This window comes from Triturus cristatus, chromosome 4_1, assembly GCF_964204655.1.
Source record: "Triturus cristatus chromosome 4_1, aTriCri1.1, whole genome shotgun sequence".
In the NCBI taxonomy this organism is placed as follows: Eukaryota; Metazoa; Chordata; class Amphibia; order Caudata; family Salamandridae; genus Triturus; species Triturus cristatus.
The window spans coordinates 843,830,906-843,844,308 of record NC_140585.1 but is presented as its reverse complement, the minus strand read 5'-3'; the positions used below and the strand labels follow the sequence as shown (position 1 = coordinate 843,844,308).

General features: G+C 46.0%; 1 protein-coding gene across 2 annotated transcripts in view; it reads left to right on the top strand.

The window, feature by feature from the left end:
• Nucleotides 1-1,135, top strand: part of TAF3 (TATA-box binding protein associated factor 3) — a 626,060-nt gene extending 624,925 nt beyond the window's left edge. For both annotated transcript variants that reach the window (XM_085653532.1, XM_085653531.1), the window contains one exon: nt 236-1,135. In XM_085653532.1, the coding sequence (XP_085509658.1) occupies nt 236-350 (115 nt within the window). In that variant the 3' untranslated portion in view covers nt 351-1,135. The remainder of the gene's footprint in view (nt 1-235) is intronic.
• The last annotated feature ends 12,268 nt before the right edge of the window (nt 1,136-13,403 follow it).

Here is a 13,403-nt window from a genome sequence, read left to right as displayed (position 1 = left end):
AACAGAAGTATGCTTATGAGTACATTGGATTTTTGTTTTCCTGATAAAGAGCAGGAGCTTGGGAATAAGCAGTCATGTGCCCCACCCCCTCTCCATTCCGCCCCCAAATGTTTTATTGTGCTAATAGTGAAGAAATTTGATCAACCTGAAGCATGAATTTCATAGGATTGTCTCGTATAACAAATTGTGATAATAATTCTTGCTTTTAAATTTTGTTTTTCTGTAACATTTACAGGCCCTGTGTTGGAATAAAAGACCCACCCCCTGAAGAAGCCCAGTGGTTCTGTCCCAAGTGTGCTGTCAAGAAAAAGGACAAAAAGCATAAAAAACGGAAGCACAGAGCTCACTGAGGCCTGCTCAAATGGGAGATTCCCATTACCGTCCCTTATTGACACTGTTTTGACTCTGTGCAGCGAGGCAATGCACTTCCGGCCTAGCATTATGTTGTATAAATTAGGCACCTGGAGTATTGAAAAACAGCCACATACTGCCTAGTCTGAACTGTGGTTTGTTGTATGTTTTAGGCCTAGTTGGCTTTACTTATGTAGCTATTGATGACTTTGCTGTGGACAGAAACACGAAGTGTAGGAAGGAGTGCCATCTCTACTTTTTGTAAAGCAGTGAGGACATTTGCTCCCATGTTTAAATGACTTCACCTTCAAACCTCCCAATAGATTTTCATTGACTTGCTAGATGAAAAGAAGTGTCTTGTAATGACCATTTTATAAGGATATATCGAAACTTTCTCGCCATTGATGAGCGTGAAACTACATTGTATGGAAGACAGACTTCTAGATGGCTTGAATATTTTTTGTTATGAGGAAATTATAAGAATACTTTTTGTGCTAGAGCAATGATAAAACCTGCCCAAGCTTTTCGTGAAATATATATTTTTTACAAATTTATATGGCATTACATCATTTCTGTAAATTTTTCAATCTGCTTTTGATGCATGTTATGCTTTTGAGTAATCATTCTTGGTTTCCTTTAAACTTAGCATTCTTATCATAGCTTATGCATTTCATTGACAATTGTAAAACATTTCACATTTGAAAAAAAGACTCACATTTGTAAATATCAAATATTTATAGAATTTTGTTTTAAAATTGCGATAAATGATATCAACTTACCAATAGTCACAATTCTTATTTCATTAATCAGTATTTTACTGTTTTCATTGGTTTCTCCAGAATATTTATTATTGTTCCATAAAAGGGTGAATTAAATCTACTTTATCATTCAAGTCTAAATGGCTGTCTTACCAGTTCCCTCAATCAATGTTACATCAGTTCACTGGTGTCCAAGACTTCCTAACTCAACCATCTACACTTTCTAAAATAGTCTTTGTACTTGCAAAATGTGCAGCTGTCTAAATCAATTATTTGACCGCAGTCTGTCCGGCCCTCTTATTTTTCAAATGCTTGTATTTTTCCTCTGAGTATAGACTTTTTGAAGGAAATATGTTGTGCACCTTTTAGCCTTATCATAGTGCAATATTTAAAAATCACACAGGCCTTCCCCACTGTCAATCATATTTCAGAAAGGCAGACTCGTTAGAATAATGGGCCAGTTCACAAAGCTGATGTGGAAATTAGAAATATGCTCTCGTTCATGAGATCTTCGTAGATAATCATTAAACTTAAACTGAAACGCATTTGCAGCATGTCCACAGGCTAAATAGGCCAATTTTGTTGTATTTTGACATTCAAAAGGAGGCAAACTTTAAAAAGTCACTAGAGCACAATCAGGTGACATTTATTCTTTCCCAAAAGATTTTTTGTTTTTAAAGAAAAAAGCAGTGTAGCCATATAGATAGCTTTATGAGGCTAAACTGAAAATAGTATGCCCTTCTTTTGCTATCCTCCCCTCTGTGCACTCCACACCCCTTCCTTCAGAGAGTGCTCGCCATTTCACACTTCGATCCTATAGGTGAAGGTCCTTGCCTCTGAAAAGGGGGCATTAGAGCTGGTGGCTCTGGACGAGAGGGGTATGCAATTTACTTCTTGGTCCTTAAGAAGGATGGAGACCTGTGTTTGTCTTGCATCACCCCCTTCTGAACCTGTTCATCTGGCATGACACATTCAAGATGCTGCCACTCAGCTAGGTCCTATTCGCCTTGAATGAAGTCTGCTTTGGGTCCGTAGACCTCTCAGACACCTACATTTATCTTCTGATTCTTCCCACTACTTAAGGTTCACAATAGGGTCCCATTACTCTGTTTTTCAACCTCCAATTCGGGATGACTTGTTTTCACAAAGGTGCTTACCGTCTTGGCAGCTTCTTGGTGATGAGTCCATACACTCTTGTACTTAGACAACTGGCTGGTGAAAGTGGAATCGCTAGTGTGGAATCCAGAACCTCCCCCAGCAGTGACTTCTCCAGAACCTAGGCTTCACCATAGATGTTCAGAGTTATCACTTCACTCCCACAAATGGGCTGACCATTATTGATGAGATGTTCCGCACAGCCCTTATGAAGCCCTTCCCCTGCTCAGATGATTGTGAATGTTTCTGACTCTAGCTCTCATCCCGGTCCTGCAGGTCTTGTGTCTGATAGGCCTCATGGAATTGAGAATCCTGATGATACCTCATGCTTCATAACAAATGTGGAGTCTGAGGAGACAGTGGCCTCAACACATCGGAATTTTTCAACTCGGGTGCCCTTTGGCGCATCCGAATCTACACTGGTGTGTGCACTCCTCCAATCTACTGAGGAGTCACCCGTTCATAACTCCGTAGGCTCAGGTTACTTTGGTTAAAGATGCCTTCAACCTGGACTGGATGCTCATTTAGACGACATGAAGGCACATGTCCTTTGGTTTGGGCTGGATCAGCACCTGCACATAAATGTGCTCAATCTTAGGGCAGTCCATATTGCCATGGAGGCCTTACATGCAGATCCTGTCAGACCACTACTACTCATTACATTAACAAACAGAGTGACATGAGGTTCTGGACCCTGTTTTTTAGGTGATTCACTATTGAACATAGAATGCAGCGAAGGCGAGTCTTCCCAATAGTAGCCCTCCATACACGCTACTACAGTGTGAGAGTGGATACCCTCATTCATCTCTCACTGTAGAGCCGTGATTGGGAGCTTAATGCTGCAGTGACTCAGGTACTCTTATCCAGATTGGGGTTTTGATTTGTGGATCTCTTTGCCACGGTGTTCCCAGTTTTGTGCCATAAATTTCCCTCAGGATGGCTCCTGGAGTAATGTGTTCTGGTTCACTTGCTCTCATGGCCTGCTGCATGCATTTCTGCTGATCCTTATGTCCAGAGTTAGACCTCATTATTCTGCTTCCTTTTCCCTCTCCCCTTCATTCAGAGCAGACCTGCTCTTGCACCCAGATGGTGAGGTCCTCCACGTCAATCCCCAGAGGCTGCTGAGGTGGAGATTCTGTGGTACCAGCAGAGTCCTTTTGCTTTCCTGATCATGTGGCTAAAGTTGTCAATGCGGCAAGGAAGCTTGACACAAAATCCACCTAAACTACTCACTGGAGTAGAGTCATGCAATGGTGTGAGTTGAGAGGCATTAAATATTTTACATCTCGTTTGTCCGATGTCTCTGGGTTTGCATTATCCCTTGCATAGGATGGTCATGCGATGTTTACAGTTAAAGGATACCTAGCAGACCTTGTCTGCGTTAGTGTCTTTCTGGCCTTTCAGGGAACTGTTTAAGTTACCTTTGGAGGTTTGCTCTACTTGTTCTCTTTCATTAAATGTGTTGTTCCTCAGTGAAATTTGAACCTTGTCATTCCTTTCTTGATGTCATCTCCATTCAAAGCAATGCACAGCTGTCCAGTTCAGCCTCTTCCTCTGAAAACAGTTTTGTTGGCAATTAATACTTCTGCCCACAGGGTCAGCACTTCACAGTTATCTACACAGATAAGTGGGTCTTTTTTACCTGCCCACCCTTCTAACCTAAGTGTTTTTTCCATTTCCTGTGTACCAGTCTGGCACCCTTCCATCTCTCCTTCACATTCAGCCAAGGATGAGTAAAGTCCTCATAGGCTGGACCCCAAGCAGGTGGTGTTATACTACATTGACTGCACACCTTGGGACAGAATTGATAGCTAGTTCTTTGTGGTTTCACTGCAGCTAAAAAAGGCAAAGTAGTGACCAAACACACCTGTTAGACATGTCAGCCTCAGCGTGGTCTCCCTCCTGACTTTGTCTTCCTCCTCCACTTTTTCTGACCGCGTTTTTGCTGCTATTAGGACTTTGAGAACTTTAACACTGCTATCTTGTGCTAAAGTGCATGTGCTCTCTCTTCTAAACATTATGATATTGGCTTATCCACAAGTGGCATATTTAATTTACTTATACGTCCCTAGTAAACTGCACTATATGTGCCCAGGCCGTGGAAATTAACTTAAGTAGCCCTTCTAACCTGTCTCAGGCCTGCCATTGTAGAGCCTGTGTCCGCAGTTTACCGACATGACCAAATAAACCTTTATCCAGGCCCTAACCTGCCTTTTTGACACATGTAAAACACCCCTACTGTAGGCCCGGGACATCCCTGATTGGAGCTTACAATGTATTTAAAAAGCATGACATGTACTTTTAATTCTTTAATACTTGTAGTGAAAAACATTTACATTAGTTTTTCACTACTGCAAACCTTATATCTCTCATAGGATAATCTTGGGATTACCTTGCTACATTTTATAAAAATAATTTCCAAATGGGAAGATATAGCTGGTTTAAGTTTGGTCTCTCTAGAATCCTAATTTAAAATCCTAACTTAAGATGAAGTCGAATTTTAAATTAAAATTCTGAAAATGGCACTATTAGAAAGTTGGCATTTTCTTGTCTTAGCCATTTGGTGCCTTCAGCCTGTCTCTGGTCATATGGCTAGGTGTAGTTGGCAGTTAAACTTTGTATATTCTTCCTAGACAGCCACACACAGTGGGAGCTTAGGTGTGACTAAATAGGCCATCACTGACAGGAGAGGAGTGAGAAGCTGGGTGTAGCCTCACTTATACCTGAATATGCTAACCTGTCTTCACACAGTTAGTCAGGAGCATGGTCAGGGATGGCAGGGCATCTGTGCACTTCAAAGGCATGCTTCTCCCCACTTCAAATGCACAACTGGGTATACAAGAAGGACCTCAGACACCCCCACTTCAGTACATTTCTAGGACCAGAAAGCTCCTGCTAAAGCTGTGCTGCTTGACCACACTCTGATGGACTCCTGGTCTGTTTTGCTGATATTCTGCCTGCTGCCCCATTGCATGGTTGAGAAGGACTGGACCTGCATCTCTTGATCCCAGTACCCAGAGTGATTCCAAGAGCTAGTTGGCTGGTCTCCTGATCTGAAGCCTCAGGGACATAACAGGCTTCCAACCCCTGCACCTGAACTCTGCCATCGGTGAGTCTACCCTCCAAGTAGTGCCGCCCCAGTCCTGGACCCTTGAAAGTGGGCCTAAGGTGCTTTCCAGCTGAACTGATGCATCTTCTCTGCTTAGTGATGCATGCATAAGTGGCTCATCCCAGAGCAGAACCAATGCAACGCTGCTGCTGCGTGGATTGGACCAGTCGCAACAGACTTGCATTGCTGCTGTAGCCTGCACCTTGGGACCAATGCATCATCTTCTGAACTGACACTCCGCGATGCTTTCCCGGCCGCAGGTCTTCTTATCTCTTGTCGATAGCAGCCTCGATGCCGAAACTCGCTAGCCCCATTGACAGGATCCCAATGTCGACGCAACAGAGACTCTCACTTGTTGTGTGGTGTTTTCACAGTTTTACTGTTTGAAGTGTTGCATATATACTTTAGCAAAAACCAAAGGAAATGATGGCCGGAGTGTTGAACATTGCAAGCACTCCCCCCCCAGTCAACTGATCTGGGTTTAATCCATCACCGTTCTTTAGCCCACTCTGCCACCCCAGTTCAGACATGGCCATATGCAAATCAGTCTGACCCTGTGCCTCATGGGAACAGTCCAGCCCGAACTGCCAAGCCAGGTCTTCCCTGGACCGGAAACAAGCTTCCTGGGACCGGTTTCTGGCATTTCAGCCGTCTTCAGCCAGGCTTGCTTGAATCCAGTGGCAAAGTGAGCAAGGGACTCACGTCTGAGCATACCCTGCCAACTTATGGCGAACAAAGCAAAAACCAAAGGAAATGATGGACGGAGTGTTGAACATTGCAAGCACTCACCCCCAGTCAACTGATCTGGGTTTAATCCATCACCGTTCTTTAGCCCACTCTGCCACCCCAGTTCAGACATGGCCATATGCAAATCAGTCTGACCCTGTGCCTCATGGGAACAGTCCAGCCCGAACTGCCAAGGCACAGGGTCAGACTGATTTGCTGGTTCAATCCTTTGGTCCCATCAACGATGAGCATCTGGGCCTCTAGCCCATTGCATGCGCCAGACTCTCTTCAGAGAATGAAGGCACTCTTAGGGTAATGGAATGGCCACCCTTGAAGATCCCCCAGTGTCACTCTAAGTATCCCTGGGCCACCTTCCATGCCGTCTGCATCTTGTAACTCTCCACGATGAGAACCCTTGTGACTGCTGCATGGCATTCGGCAGAATGAAGACTTTATGCCAGTCAAAAGATAGATGGTGGGCACAAAGCAGGATTGCTTAGTAAACCTCAGATGCATGACCTCTTCAGTGAGGCTGATACCCTGGGCACAGAAGAACAGCAGGATAAGGCATTGGGTGAGTCACTAGAGTTGGCGGCCCACAAGCCCTGCTCTGAATACATCAACGCCGACACGTCGGAGTCCAGCGAGTAGATCTTCCAGGAGGAGAAAACAGCAACTTCCACCGGCTTTCCATCCACCCTGGTCCACCTGTGAAGACCACGCTACGCGTGAGTACTGTTGATGCTCCCTGCCACCACCATCCTTCATAAGCAGCCACATGTCAAAGCAGAGCACCGCCCCTCTGGGGGACAGGCTTCGAGCCCAGTGCTGAAACCGCCACCCCCTTCTGATGTGCCACCGCCCTGAAACGCTGCCCCACACCAACCAAGGCCTCCGAGCTAAGAACAGACTCAGTCAGGCCTTAAACCATCATCGGCGATAAAGCCACCCTCGGTGCTCAAGCCACTACGCTTGATGTCGAGGAATGACCCATCCTAAAGAGTCTTCAGCACAAGCTGGACGAGAGGCAAAGAAAAATTGTCGCTCCACCCATGCAGAGACAAAAGTAATGCATTGGACAAGATTCTACCCCTTAAATGCAAGCTTGATACCGAGGCAGTCCAGCAATCGGACGCTCATGGGCCTCCCTTGCGCCCAAGAGGGCTAAGGACAAACCTTCTCCTCCTCCTCCTCCATTACTACCTCCTCTTCCTTCACCTCTACCCCCCTCATCTCCCACGGTCTCTCCTCAAAGATCCCTGGAGTCTTACTCCGACACACGCAGCTCAAGCCTTTACTCTACAGCCGAGAATTTTGCACATGTGTACTCTGGTGCTTCAGGAGACCCCAGAAAGGATTACGATGTGGACACGCCTACAGACCCTGTTTTAGAACATATCCTTGTCAGAAACTCACCCCCAGATGACACTACGGCGTCATCCAGTGTGTGGTCACCTACATTAGGTGGACATGTACACCACCCCTGAGGAAAAGGACTTCCTGCTGGAGACACACTCCAAAATGGAGCAGTCTGTGCAATACCTCGCAGTACTCAAGGGAGTTGACTAAATCCACCCCGTCATCAAATCTTGCATTGTTATGCCACACATTGAGAAAAAATACAAACCCTAGCCACGGCCACCCATTGCCAGTTCTGTAGACCTTGTCTCAAGGTATGACTGAGCCTACAGGAAGGTATGGAGGGGCTCTTGCAGCACCTTTGTGGTCAGTACCTTAAGTGGGGTGAAAAGTTGGTTGAGGAAGGCAAGGCTATCTCTAATGCCAACATTAGGTGTGGCTTAGATGCTGCTGATAACGCTGCAAGGAGAATGAACACCTCCGTTATCCTACGGTGCCACTTCTGGCTCTGCATGTCTGACTTCAAGCTGGAGGTGCAAGAGCACCTCGTCAACTTATCATTCGATGGGGAGCACATCTTCAGGCTTCAGGTTAACACTGCACTTGAATTTTTTAATAAAAAAACACTGAGACCGCCAAGGCAATTGGCGTCTTGCAGGTCCCCTATGGGAGAAACTCCTTTCAGAGGCAGCAATCCAGAGCAGGCTCCAAACCACTTCCCCAGAACTTTCCCAGTCCTACCAGAGGTAGCATCATGGCTATCACCAGCAGGGCAGCAGGCATTTAATGCGGGGCTCTTTTAGATGGAACAGCTCTAAGGGGTAAAGGCAGAGGCACCCCAGTAAGGGGAGCCTCTACCTTCAAAAACTGACTTGCTACGCATTTCCCGTATCACACAACACCTGTTGGGGGAGACTTCAGGTTCTCTTCCCTGTTCGTCAGTAGATCACCTCCAACCTCTGGGTCTTGTCCATCGTCTAACACGATGAGTCCCTGGAACTCATCACCACCCCACCAAACACCCCCCACACCCATATTCCCAGCACTGAAAATTTCACACTGCTTACCAAGAAGGTCCAGGTGCTCCTGTCAAAAGGAGCCATAGAGCCTGTGCCCAGCCAACAGTAGGGCAAAGCCATCTACTCCCTAAACATCCTTATTCCCAACAAGGACTGATCCCTTGGACCAATCTTCGACCTCTGTCCTCTCAACAGATTATCCTGTCAGAACGCTTTCACATGGTCAACCCCCCCCCCCCCCACTACAGCAAGGCTACTTCATGACCACACTTGACATGAAGGATACCATCTTCCATATCCCTAATCATCCAGCTCATCTGCACTACCTCCACTTCATGGTGAGTGGTCAACACTACCAGTTCTAAGTCCTGATCTTTGGAGTCCCCAGGCTCCCACTGTCTTCACCAAGTGTTGAGCGGTGGTGGCCATCCACCTAAGGCGGACGGGAATCCACGTTTTTTCCTACCTTGATGACTGGCTGATCATGAGTGCAAGCAGACAAGAATGCCTTCCTCACACCCTGGCCACAGTCTTGCTCCTTCACAAATTAGGGTTCAGGGTGAATGTTAAAAATCCCACGTAGACCGAATTCAGGTTCAGCCTTTACGAGGGGCAGGTCTGAATTCCATTGTGGAAAAAGCCTTACCCAGCCGTCAGAGGATGCAGGTGTTCCAACAGCTGCTGCCTCTTTTTGGAGCCACTCACTCGGCTCTCAGTTTGCACTGATATTTGCATTGCTAGGAATGTTGCCTCATGCATTGCTGTAGTGCCCCACGCCATGCTTCATGTGCATCCGCTCCAGGAGAGCCTCCTGAGTCAGTGGTCACAAGCACAGAGTAACATGGAAGATCTAGTATTGGTAAGGGCTAGCACCCTTTGCTCTCTGCAGTGGTGGAACAGCAAAAATCTGTTGCAGGGCAGGCCCTACGGAGGCCCGGTCCCACAGCTGACCATCACCACAGATGCCTCCTTAGCTGGCTGGGGAGCACACCTAAACAAAATGACAGGCCAGGGTCTGTGACCACCGCATTTACGGGGTCTCCGCATCAACAACTTGGAACTGTTAGCCATTCAACTAGCTCTCAAATACTTTTTCCATCAGATTCCAGGTAGAGTAGTCTTGTTGCACACCGACAACATGGCCACCATGTTCTATCTGCAGAAGCATTGAGGTACTCAACTCCCTTTTTGGTTTTAGCGCAGCAAATGACACTTGTCCATCCATTACTGTGTTGATCTCCTGGCTGAGAACCCACCAGGAGTTGGGAGCAACTTTGCAGACCTACTCAGCAGGGTGCAGCAACAAGTCCACGAGTGGGAACAACACCCACAAGTCCTGCTCCCCTACTTCCTCAGATGGGCACCCCAGACCTAGATCTTTTCACCATGGGAGAAAACACAGCAAAAGCTTTGCCACAAGATTTCCACACCGTCAGTCCATAGGCAATGTTCTGTTAATTGGTTGGGGTCTTTTCCTATGCTTTTCCTCCACTCCCACTAATTCCAAACGTGGTTAGGAAGCTGAGGCAAATAAAGTTCACCATCCTCCTGGTGGCTCTAACATGGGCCAGAAAACCATGGTTCTCCACCCTGCTCGAAATGGAAATCGTCCAATACTAAAAGATCCCCAACAAGCTGGACCTTCTCACTCAAAACCACGGCAAGGCCAGGCACCCAGACCCAAGTCAGCTCAACCTAGTGATTTGGCTCCTGAAGTCATAGTTTGTTTACCTGTGGCTGCTGCAAAAGTGCAAGGACATACTCTGAGAAAAATTTAGGCCCACCACGACCACCTGTTATGCTACTAATTGGAAACGTTTTGTGCAATACTGTACCACAAACAATACTAATCCACTAGCCCTCCTCTTTCCTGAGTGCAGAACATTATTTGCTATCTCCTACACTCCCAAAGGTCTGGATTGGCTTATAAATCGGTTATACATCAGTCGGGCTACCCCTAGTCGCTATTGCAGAATACATGCAGAACAAGGAACAATCTTCTCTCTTCAAAATCCCCGTTTTCAAAGGCTTTATTGAGGGCCTTAAGCAGTTAATTCCACCTAGGGTATCTCAGTGTGGAACCTTAACATTGTCCTCAACAGACTAATGGGGGCCACCCTTCGAGGCCCTGCATACATGCCCCATACATTTTCTCTCATGGAGGTTTGCTTTCTTCATCAGTCACCTCACCCAGACACACCAGCAAATTGCACGCCCTCACTCTTTAGGAACCCTTTTTCCAAGTCCTGAAGGAGAAAGTGGTTCTCAGAACCAGTCCTATGTTTTTTCCCAAGATGATCTCTCCTTTCCACCTTAACCAATCCATTGAGCTCCCAATCTTCTTCCCACGAACTGACTAGGTAGCACTCAACACTCTCAACGTTAAGCATGCTCTTTTCTATTACATTGACAGAACCAAATCTTTTCGCATGACACAAAAGCTGTTAGTAGCTTTCTCCCAGGCTCCTATAGGCCACGCCATTTGAAAAGCAGGGATTGCCAGGTGGATTGTTAAGTGCATCCAGACCTGCTATGCTAAAACTAAAAGAACCCTACCTTCTCATCCCAGGCCAAACTCCACTTGTAAGCAGGGCGCTACTGTGGCTTTTCTGTGGAACATACCCATAGCAGACATCGGTTGAACTGCCACTTGGTCCACGCCACATCCTTTTACGAAACATTATTTTGTGGGCATCTGATCAAGAGAACAGACCAGAGTGGGTCAAATTGTAATCACGCTTCTGTTTCAGACCGTTGGCCCATCCACTGACAAGCTACCACATAGGGGAGTACTGCTTTTCAGTCTATGCACAGCATGTGTATTTACAACCAAACATTCTACGAATGAAATGTTACTTACCCTGTAAGCCTTTGTTCGTTGCTTGTAGTGCTGTAGATTGACATGGACCAGAGCTAACTGAGATGGATGAAGCATCCTCGGAAGTTGCATCTTTCTTCTCCCGGAAGAACTCCTCACTGGACTTAGAGGTGTTGGAGTCAATGTAATCAGGGCTGGGCTGGTGGGCCAGGCTCTCAACCGACTCGCCCAATGCTGCCTTCTGCTCTTCTTCAGCGCTCAGGGAGATCGGATTTACCAAGGATGTCTGGCATCTCTGAAGTTTACTAGGTCATCCTGCTCTATGCCCACCATCTATCTTAGCATTGGCATAAAGTCTTCATGCTGCGGAATGATGAGCATCAGTTTCAGTGGCTCTCTTTGTGGTCTGGCGAGCAGCACAAGTTACGCACGCCGTGGAGGTCGGCCCAGGGATACTTGGTGACACTGAGGGCATCTTTTGAAGGGTGTCCGTTCCATTACCCCAAGAGTATCTCCAATCTCCAAAGGGCTTCTGAAACACACAGATGCCTGGAGAGCCCCAAGAATCGAGAGGCGCGTATGCTCATCATGGATGGGACCGAAAAATGGAACCAGTGCCACAAGTCAAAAAAACGCGAAGTGTCTTCTTGGGACAGGGTGAAATTCAGCGGACTCAAGGCTGTGACAGAAACTGATGAACTTCTCGAGACTGGAAGCATGCTAGATCACGTTCAAACCTGATGGCTGAGATAAACAATCTAACAAGAGTTGGTCAAGCTGCAATCAGAACTCTGTTTCAGGCCTCTACACCATCCACTGGCTAGCCACCATCCTCCCGGAAGCCACTGATTGTTACAGATTCCTTTTAACTTGTATGGTCATTATTCTTCCTGTACACACTAGTCCATACTTACTTTCACCCGTTGTGTGTAAAACAATCTAACAAATGAGTTGGTGACTATGTGCACCTACATCTATAGGAGGAGTCACCGAGACCTTGTGACTTAAGACTTTGTGTTTAAGAAGATCATAAGATATTTATATGTCTAAGGTGATGTTTTTGTCAGTCGTGTGGCTCTCCTGTTCCTCTCTGCATGTCTCAATGGTGTGATGAAATAATCTCAGGGATTGATACTAGCATGCTGGTGAGTGCCTATTATGATTTGGTATAACCCGGTCCCGAACTGGAGTTGAGGCAGGAGCCCCTCTGAAAATAGTTGTCATATGACATTATGTTCCACGAGGTTTTAGCTATAGGAGCAATAAAGGTTAACATCCTTATGGTGGCTCCTCTCTCTTTTTTTTTTTTTTTGTTCAGACATTGTTTTGCAACATCGTTTTTGAAAGTCCATGCTTTCTCAAGTCCTAAAACAAATATAACCTGCAATCTAGCTGCTGTTGACCTTTGGCTCCATTAGACAAGTGACACTATGGTTCCACAGAATGCATGTAGTCCTCCGAAACAAGACCTGCCTTTTCTTTAAAAGATTTGCTCAAGAATTAATCATAGATGAGATGTACTAATTAAAGACTGAAGACTTCCGTCTACTAACAGTGCAGCACTAAGTAATTCAGACTTGGCAACACATTGAAACCGGAGCATGGCTTGTTTGCATATGGCTGCATCTAATGTGTTGAATCTGGCATGATGGGAAACAAACATGAGTTGGAATGCTATCCTGCTCGATTGCCAGTGGTTAGACTATTTGCAAACATTCTTTCCGTCAACTTTTATGTGATTGATGTAACGCCCTAAGTGACTCAGGGTATGCCCAGATGTGAGTCTAGTGATCACTGTACCACTGAAACCAAGCTGTGCCTGACTGAAGAGGCCCAAATAGTCCGAACCCAGTCTTGGGTTGCTTGTGTTTCGACTCAGAGGACATGGCTTGGCATTTCAGGATGAACTGATCCTATTTGAGCAGAATCAAACCTGATTTACATATGGATCTGTTTAATCTGACCCATCATCTTTTGTGTGGTTGATTTAACACCTGAAAACTGCCATGGTTTCGCAGTGAAGAGATCTTCTAAGATGCACCTGAGATCAAAATTCTGATGCTGAACAGTAGATCTTAAACTTTCTGGTTTCAGGAACATTGCAATTT